At 43.7% G+C, this 9,793-nt stretch overlaps 1 protein-coding gene across 6 annotated transcripts in view; it reads right to left on the reverse strand.

Moving 5' to 3' along the window:
- Positions 1-7,080, reverse strand: part of PPP1R12A (protein phosphatase 1 regulatory subunit 12A) — a 181,790-nt gene extending 174,710 nt beyond the window's left edge. For 3 of the 6 annotated variants that reach the window (XM_075932387.1, XM_075932351.1, XM_075932358.1), the window contains exon 1: positions 6,713-7,080. In XM_075932387.1, coding sequence (XP_075788502.1) covers positions 6,713-6,949 — 237 coding nt within the window. In that variant the 5' untranslated portion in view covers positions 6,950-7,080. The remainder of the gene's footprint in view (positions 1-6,712) is intronic. The other 3 variants (XM_006118485.4, XM_075932372.1, XM_075932379.1) reach the window with 1 other exon arrangement.
- Between the last annotated feature and the right edge of the window lie 2,713 nt (positions 7,081-9,793).

A 9,793-nucleotide genomic window follows, 5' to 3' on the forward strand; every position in this document is an offset into this window, starting at 1 on the left:
CTAGACACGTTGCTCAAGGCTGTAAAAAATTTCGTTTCATTTATAGTTCAGTTGACCTAACACTCATAGAGTTAGCCAGTATGACAGAAGAATTATTCTGTCAACCTAACTACTGCCTCTTGAGAGTATAGATTTACTACAGTGATGGACTTGAAGCAAAGAAACAAACCCTTCTGTCAATGTAGCAGTGTGTACAGCTGTTCTCAACTTATTTGCCATTGTGGGTCATGTACACAGCTCCTTATGTGTTATGTGGGCCACACAAACACACACACACACCCCACCCTGTATTGCTCTAAGCATGACACACGGGCTGCAGATTGAGAACCACTGGTCTACACTACAACAGCTTAACGGAAGCTGTAGCTCATGTAGCATCAACATCAGCCTAGATCATGAATTAACTTCCTCCATTTTACTATGTTCACATGCAGCAGTTCCCAAACAGCCTACTGTTTGAGTGTTTTATATAAACGTTCCTTTTACAACATAGTTTTACAACACAGTTGATTCTTTCTTTTGTACTCTAAGTGTGCCATGTCAAAATGTGCATGGTGTTTTATCTACATGTTTCATGGTGCCAATGAAGTCTGTAAATAAATATGAATCAAGAATAATTCCAGGGTAAGTTTACAACTAGAAACTAAAAGAAATGGTCATTTAAGAACATTTTTTTAAAAACTATATTGGCTGTAGTTATCTTACGAAATCTATGTGACTGATAAGTTTATTATTTAAATGCCACAGTACATATTAACTTGAAGATATTTCTATCCATATCATTACCAGTAGTTTTTAAAATGCTAGATTTCCCATACTGTGTCTCAGTCTAAATGCTAACATGCAAGTTATTGTCTCTGAATTTAAAAGACAACACTAAAGGCATCAGGCCTTTAAACACATACCTCAAAAAAAGGGGGCTGGATTAAAACTTGACAGATTGGAAATCCCCAATGTGCACAAAGTTGTTAAGTCAAGTTTGGAGAGGTATAGCCCCTACAATTTTTGTACTCTATAAAAAGTGGTGTGTAGTCACATGCTTAGTAGAAAAATACTGTTTTTCTTATACACAGGCTAAGTATTATAAGTGCCCTGGGGGGGGGGGGGGGGTCTGCAACCTATGGCTCAGTATGGAACCAAATATGGCTCTTCTGTCATTCCCAGAACATATGCAACTTTTAAAATTAAAATTCAAAATTTTAAAAACATGTAATTACTCATGTAGCTTGAATGCATGCATAAAGCTGGATTTGACCAATTATGTAAACTTGAAAGAAATGTGCAAAAAAGATGCAGCAGCAGAAGTCCCATTAAATAAAGTCTGTGAGTACAATGCAACATTAATTATATTATTAGTCATGTCACTTATCAATACGATGTATGTTTTCAGTCATGCAAATGGTTATTCTTATATGGCTCTTTGACGACCATTTGTTCTGAATTTTGATGTATTTGGTTCTTTGGTTTGAAAAGGTTGTCGACCCCTGCACTAGATTATCGTGTACTGGGGGCACATGATGTGCCCACTTCATACAGTCTGTCTCTTCCTCTACTGACACCACCTCTTTAGAGAGGATAAAATTAGAGAGGTCTTTATTAATGCAATATTAAGGTTGCAAAATTAAGCATAGAAGTCAGGCAATTAAGAGTTAACTATTTTAAGATATTAGGTTGGTCACACTGAAGTATTATGCTATTCAATTCCCATTTCCGGAAAAAGAACAAGTTTTACAGAATGTATGGCCAGCAGAAGTATTTCCACTCATTTCTTTACATTATAATTAATTTTTAAATACAATATTTCTTAGTATGAAGTCAGACAATGGAACATTAAAAACCTAGAAGTAAAAGCAATTACCCCACTTTTGTTGACCACACTGACACACATGCTAAAAAAAAAAAAAAGCACAATGACCAAAAAAAGGTTTTTTAAATTGCTACCCCTAAAATACTCTACAAAAATGGTTCCCATCTTTTTCAAGCAGACCCCTTTTCAATCTATTAAAATTTCACAACCCCCAACCCCGGTGGGGGAGGGTGGAAGGGGAAGAAAAAGAAAAGGATTGAGCCCGTACTTTTAAAACTTTCTACAGACCCCTGCAGTATTGTCATGGACCACAAGGGGTCCGCGGACCACAGGTTGTTAACCTCTACTGTGTAGTGTTACCAGAAACAAGAGAGCTGGGTGTGAAAGTGGCTTTGAGCCATTTTTGCATCATTCTGATCGCAAATTGCTCTGCAGCACTTACCTTAATGCAGATTAAATGGTCATAAGGACTTAGATGGCTGTAATCTACCCCTGACAAAAGAGCTGCTATGCTGCACGTTGTGTCCCCTATCCTTGATATACCTCCTATCCCAGGGATGCGAAGGGGTTCTATATTCCAGTGAGCCCATCCACATCTCAATCACTGGTTTTTAAGCACCCTTTTACACCATTCCAGTCCTTCAATCTGGCATCAAATAACTATAGAGAGATAAGGCTATCATGCAAGATATTTAATGACAATTAGTACTAATGCTTATGTCAGCATGAGTGATCAAGTATATGGCTACGTCTACACTGGCCCCTTTTCCAAAAGGGGCATGCTAATTTTCAACTTCAGAATAGGGAAATCCGCGGGGGATTTAAATAAAGATGTCCGCCGCTTTTTTCCGGCTTGGGGAAAAGCCGGAAAAAAGCATCTAGACTGGCCCGATCCTCCGGAATAAAGCTCTATTCCGGAGGATCTCTTATTCCTACTTCGAAGGAATAGAGCTTTATTCCGGAGGATCGGGCCAGTCTAGACGCTTTTTTCCAGCTTTTCCCCAAGCCGGAAAAAAGTGGCAGACATCTTTATTTAAATCCCCCGCGGATTTCCCTATTCTGAAGTTGAAAATTAGCATGCCCCATTCGGAAAAGGGGCCAGTGTAGACGTAGCCTATATGTTTACCATAAATAAGCAGTAACTGCATCTCTTTGAAAGAAAAAAGGGGGCAATTAACTTAAAGTAATAATAACTAGCATGCAAGGCATGTAGCACCATTTCCAAGCTTTCCTTTTATCAGTCAAAAAGAAATCACTGTACAGGTCTATTACCATCCGGGGTTATTTGTAGTGTTGTTGTTAGTTAGCCACTGCTAACCCAGTACTATACAATACCAACACAACATCATTAAAATCAAAAGAGAACATTATGACAACCTGTTCTAACCTACATAGCAAAACAAATATTTTTCTTTACTAATTTGCAAACAGCAAGCTTAAATGCTACTTGGAATATAAATGGTAAGTATGATTTATATGTAATTTAAAATGCTGCATCCTTTTAAAACAGAAGTGCACTTAACATGCACCATACCTTCCTTCTGCATAGCAAAATATAAAATGAAGTTAGCAATTAGTGTCAAATCATATGAGAAATAAAATGTGTTGGCAGTGTGTGGGAGAGAGGCACTTACAGAATTTCCATCTCAAATAAATGTCTGCAATACATGTTGCCCTTTAAAATGCATACTGAATAAGAAGCATACTAAGAATTTGTTTTGTTATTCAGGAAGAGGGACAAAAACCCCGCCTAGTTCATCCCACAAGTTTTATTACTCCACTCAACTAGCTTTTGAGCCTTAATACTGGAAAAGATTGGCTAATGGATGACCCAGTGGTTTGGCTGGTAGCACAACTTATTGCCACAATGGAAACAGAGGACATGTACACTGAAACTGAAGGAATTATTTCCAGTTTGGGCAGACACACATGCTTTAAAAAAAAAAAGCACAGGTTTGTTGCTGCCACAGTGGCTACCTATCTACCTGCCCAAATATATCCATATATCCAGACACAGCCTAAACAGGATTGTTCTCAGGCAGTCAGTTCACTCCATACAGCTACACTGTTATTTTTACCTCACTACTCTGGTTAAAGCTAGCATGTATACTTCTGAACTGGAAATTATACATCCAGCGCCATTGTGTGTATATCTATATCTATACACATACAAAGACACACACAACCCTGAAACTACCCTATAAGATCATGCAAAAAGTGTCAAGAAGCCACCATCAGGGCTTTTGAAGGACAGTGTTTCTCACCCCTTTTTCCTATACTGCCGTATATATATCTAAGTGAAAATATTACCAAAAGAAAAGTCATTTATGCTCCTGCTTTAGTGCACTAAAACATAATTTGTGAATCACTCAAGACAGGAGAACACAGCTAATGTGAAAAAGAAATAGATGACTATGGGGGACAAGAAAGAGATCCAAAAATGAGCATAAATCACTACCTTTTACACATCCTACAGGTAATTATTTCACAAGGATAGTCAGATCTAAATTGACTGATCTAGTGCTTAAAAATTATGGAAGTGATAGGAAATCCTAGGTACAATAGGGCTTTCAACATTACTGAAATCACAACAGTAGCAAAGTGTTAAAGTTTTGAGATGTTTCCTACTTATCACAGCAATTCTCATTTTTGAGTAGGTGTCCAGCATTTTCTATTTTGTCACAAGTGTATGATAGAGAAGTGTGGGTAAACTAGAGACTATGTTGATTAAAGGGGCACTACAAACAATACATTTCCTGAGAGGACTGGGGTAAACATACAATCATTTACTAAGCTACCTTAATAAAACAATCATTTCACAGTGAAATTTCCCAATTTGCTTTTCAACTTTTGTTGATTAACGCCTCAAAAAAACATTTTTAGTCCTATCATAGCAGTGACACTAGAGTAATGACTACTTTAGCATAACTCTAAGAAAAAAAATCTGCAGCTAACTTGATCTTCCGCTCTGCGGTCAGCTTGCACATTGAGGTGGAGCAAACATCTGACAGCATGGAGGTACAGATGACATTAGTTGTAAAAATGTTGCACTACAGTACCATAAAGTTGGCAAAAACTCCTCTCATTTGGTTTTTAAAAAGGCTTCTCAGACTTGTCAAAACAGAGAAAGCTTATTCTTTACTTTGTTGTTTTACCAATCTTCATTAAAACCAAGACTTTGTCCTTTTGTTCTCAGTATTAAAAGTACCTGAAAGTCTTTTTACATATTAACATCTAACCACAGAAAGTATGGTGTCTGTAAGTAAGGTACGTCTTTAGACTATGAATTTCCAGATTGATTAAATGAAGCTACAGTATATTAAATTTGCCATATACAGTATTACAATATACACTGAAATTAAGGAGTGTATCACCATGTTACCATAACACAAACATAATGATTATCCCATAACTGGTCATGTTCATTCTTGTTTTTATTTTTTGTCAGTAGGAAGCATACCAATTCTATCAAGACTATTAATTTAGTGAAAGGGCAGGTGACAACTTTTGTACAGGAAACAGTAAAGTTATTAGATACACATTGCATTACAGTAAAAGTATAAAATCAGTTAAAAGCATAAAAGGTCTCAGCAATCCATTTACTGTTTTCTATTACAATAAATAATGAGGCATTCCTCATACTTATTTCATTATGAAGGAGTTTACTGCACACTAAAGTCACCAGCTTCTGTTTAGAAAGAACAAACACTGCTCTGAATTTCCTCATTGAATTATTTTGAAAAGATCTGTACCTGATCAAACTAGAGCTCATAATTACCAAATCTTTCCAAAACTACTGAGATTCATTTTTTTATTTTGAAAATTGCATCTATCAAAGAGATTATTCTTGCTTTTTTGATGTTCAATGAATTTAATATGCTGCTATGGCTTTTGGTTTGCTGAAGAAACAAAAACTATTCAGGCAAACCCACATTATCACTGGATTACCACTGCCTTTCCTTATTTGGCTAACATTTTGAGATTCCAATGAGATTGCTATAAAACTTTAACATGTACAAAGCATCCATTTTGAGAAATTTCACGGCCACTTTCCATTCCCCCACCCTCAATGAAAGTTCGAAGTGAGTTCAAAAACATATACAAACCTGCCCCTTCTTACAGCCTCCCACCGCAGGAAATATACACTGTAAAAACACTGCTAACCTAAGAGTGGGGCTTTCACACTGCGGTAGAAACCACCAGTAAAGAAAGAAGCCTGTCTCTTATTGATAGACGTTACTATATTAACAACAAAACATTAATTCCCGCCTAGAAATCAGAGAGAAATGATCCGCCTTCATAATCAGCAGATTTCATCCTTTAAACAGCAGAAAAATTGGAGGGATCGGAGCGACAGAAATGTTGGCGATGTTAACAGCAAACATGGAGTGACCGCGTTTCTCACCCCATCACCCCCACCTGCTAACATCTCCCCTTTCCAGGGTCTTCCTGTCACCTTCCCCGCTCCCGAGCAGCATTTCTCCTGCCCGGACTCACAGCGGATAGGGCCTCGGAGAACCCCGCTTTACCAGGGACACCCCCAATGCTCGCCACGGACAGGGGGTCCCACCAGCACTATCTCTGGGGGAAAGAAACAAGAAGGACCCCGAATCCCCCCAGCCGGGCAGAGGAAAGGGCTCAGTCTCCAGCATCCAGAGAGGGGCCGATCCCAGGGTTTAGCAGGAACGAGCAGCATCCACAAGGCCGATGCATCTGTCCGGGCCGGCAGCCTGGGGGAGACCCCTCGCTGGAGAACTGGAGCCAAGCACCTTTCCCCTTCCTCCGCTCCGTGCTGGACCACAAGCACCGAGCCCGCTCCCACCCCCGCCCAGCCCGCCAGAGCCGCTCCCTGCCCCGGTGCCGCGCGGCCAGGCCCAGCCCCGGCTCCCCCTCGCTGAGGCCGACCTGGTGCAAGGCGGTGAGCCCGTCCACATTGGCGTAGTTGATGTCGGCGCCCCGCTCCAGCAGCCGCAGCACCTCGTCCGTGTCCCCGCTGGAGCAGGCAGCCAGGAAGACGGCGCCGTCATCGAACTTCACCTTGGTCTTTTTGCGCTTGACCACGGGCGGCTCCAGGTCGGTCTCGGAGCCGATCCAGCGCTTCAGCTGCTCGTTCCGCTTCTGCTTGGCGTCCGCCATCTTCATGCCCCGCTCCTGCCCGGCCCTAGCGCTCCGCACCGAGGAGAGCCTCTATCCACCACTATCCCACAGAACACCGCGGCCGACCCGGCCGCCGCCACCGCCGCACTTGCTCACCCGCCCAGAGGGAAAGAGCCGGAGAGGGGGCGCGGCGCCCGGCACTTTAGCATAATATCGCGAGATTCCTGAAGGGGCGGGACTTGGATGGCTGGTGTGTCAGATCAGAGGGGCTATAGGCGAGGCTCTGACTGAGCGCAGGGGAGGGGGCGGAAGAGGCCGGTCCGCGATAGAACAGCGGCGGTAGCCAGAGGGTGGTGACATTCGGAGGGGCACAGGGACCCTGAAGGGGAGCACCGTGGGTGACGCAGAGCGCGCGCCTAAGGAGGAAGCTGCTGGGCGGGGCCTTGTGGTAGGCGGTAGCCGAAGGCAGTTGAGAGAGGCGCGCGGGCGGGGTGAGCAGTTCAGGGGGAAGGGCTCGGGCTTCCCAGGCGGGAGTAGGGTGAGGGGAGCCCGGCGCGCAGGGCCAACGTGCGCGAGCGCTCGGGGAAGGTAGGGAGTCGGGGTTGGGGTAGTAGATTATTGGATATAAGCGAAAGCTCATCGGCTAGTCCATCGACTAGTCGCTCCCCCTTTGCTGCTGCTGTCACAAAGAGGCAGCAAGGGGGGAAGAGGAGGGAGTGCTGAGGGGGGGTGGGCTGGGGGCTGGCTTAAAAGCAGGTTCCCTCCAGCTCCATGGGAGGGGCAAGGGTTCAGCAGCTGAGTTCCAGCTTTGAAATGTACAAGAGCCCTAGTGGGAACTTGCACATTTCAAAGCGGAAGTGCTGGCATGAAGCCTGGGGTCAGAGGGACTCCCTGCTGGGGGTCCATAAGGAAGGCCCCACTAATCCTTATGGACTAATCAAATAGTCAATGAAAATCCCATCACCTATTTGATTAGTTAATTAGTCAAAATGTAACATCCCAAGTTGGGAGAGCAAAGCGTGCAAAGCAGCGTGCTTGCGTTATTTACAGCAGCCTCGCCTTGGGTTCTTCACCCTGTGCCCTCCATAAAGTGGGCTCTATTCTTTAGCTATGCTGTCCTCAAGTAATTCTCCCTTGGGGGAATATATGGGCTTAGAGAGGAGTTTGAATTTGCATTTATAAGAAACTATAGTGTGAGCCATTCACAAAACCTCAAACACTTCAAATACTGCAAGGTTATTCACCCCTTTCCTTATTAGGCTCCTTTTCTTTCCAGCTGCTATTCAGTCTGATCAAACTTATTTTCTGGTGATTGATGTGTCCAAGTAATATTAGGCAAGAAGAATTTACATTAAGACAAGTATCAGAGGGGTAGCTGTGTTAGCCTATATCCAAAAAAATGAGGAGTCCTGTGGCACCTTAAATAAAGACTAACATTTATTTGGACATAAGCTTCGTCATACAAAACATTAGTAGTGAAGTGCCATCAGCCCAATAGGTTTTATTCTCTTCTCTGTCATATCAATAGGACCCTACTGAATACACAGCCATGAAAAACACATCACTGACCATTAAATGTGGTCTCCATCCATGAAATTTCTTTGTGTGTATGGCTGTATCTACACTCACGGCTTCTTGCGCAAGTATGGCAATTCTTGCACAAGAATCCGCAGAGTGTCCACACGGGCCACCTGCTCTTGCCCAAGGAAATTTACAGTATGGCATAGTAAGAGAGGGCCTCTTGCGCAAGAGGGCGGTGTGGACACTCTGCAGGGATTTCTTGCGCAAGAAAGCCCTATGGCTAAATGGCCACGAGAGCTTTCTTGTGCAAGAGAGCGTCCACGCTGCCATGGGCGCTCTTGCGCAAAAGCACAGCTCGCACATGGCAGTGTGGACGTTTTCTTGTGCAAGACTTCTTGCACAAGAACCCTTGCGCAAGATGTTCTTGCGCAAGAAGCCTTGAATGTAGATATAGCCCTAGGCTCTGTCTACATTGGCATGATTTTGCGCAAAAGCATGTGCTTTTGCGCAAAAACTTGCTGCCTGTTTACATTGGCTGCGAGTTCTGGCTCAAGAACACTGACGTTCTAATGTATTAAGTCAGTGCTTCTTGCACAAGAACTATGATGCTTTCGCTCAGGAATAAGCCGTCTTGCGCAACTTTTCTTGCGCAAGAGGCCAGTGTAGACAGGCAACATGAATTTCTTGCGCAAGAAAGCCTGATGGCTAAAATGGCCATCGGAGCGTTCTTGCGCAAGAGAGCGTCTAAGCTGGCACAGATGCTTTTGCGTCAAAGAGTATTTGCACAAGATCATGCCAATGTAGATGTAGCCCTAGTGTTTACCTCTACCATACAAGTTTCATGGGGGAGACCACTGCTTCTCAAATAGGAGGTCATGACCAAAAGAGAGTTGCAGCAGGAGGGTTGCAAGGTTACGTGCTTTTGGGAGCCTGCCAACCCCAAACCCCTGTAGCCATCCCAACCATTCTATAGACAGGAGGGACCTGGAGCATTACAGAGCTTGGTTCAGGACAGCAGCAGTGGTCGCCCCCACACACATGCCCACTGTGCAGATGGAGGGGCCAGAGTGGCATGGTAGCCTGCTCCACTGTGCTGGTCTCTCCCAACCTGCTACAGTTGGGTTCTCCACAGCAGCAGGAAGCAGAGCAGGTGCAAGGTGGAGCTGGTGGGGGCGTTGCCTCAGACCTTGTGCCTGGCGTTCTAGGGGGCTTACCCTGCAAGGCTATTTTAGGGGGCTTGTGGTATTTCCACCATTCTATGCTGCCTTCAGAGCTGGACATGCAGAGAGAAGCACCTATTGGCCAGGTGCTGCCCTCTGAAGGCAATGCCCAGCCAACAGCAGCAAGGGTAGTAATACCGTATCTTGC

The sequence above is a fragment of the Pelodiscus sinensis genome, chromosome 1 (assembly GCF_049634645.1).
Source record: "Pelodiscus sinensis isolate JC-2024 chromosome 1, ASM4963464v1, whole genome shotgun sequence".
In the NCBI taxonomy this organism is placed as follows: domain Eukaryota; kingdom Metazoa; phylum Chordata; order Testudines; family Trionychidae; genus Pelodiscus; species Pelodiscus sinensis.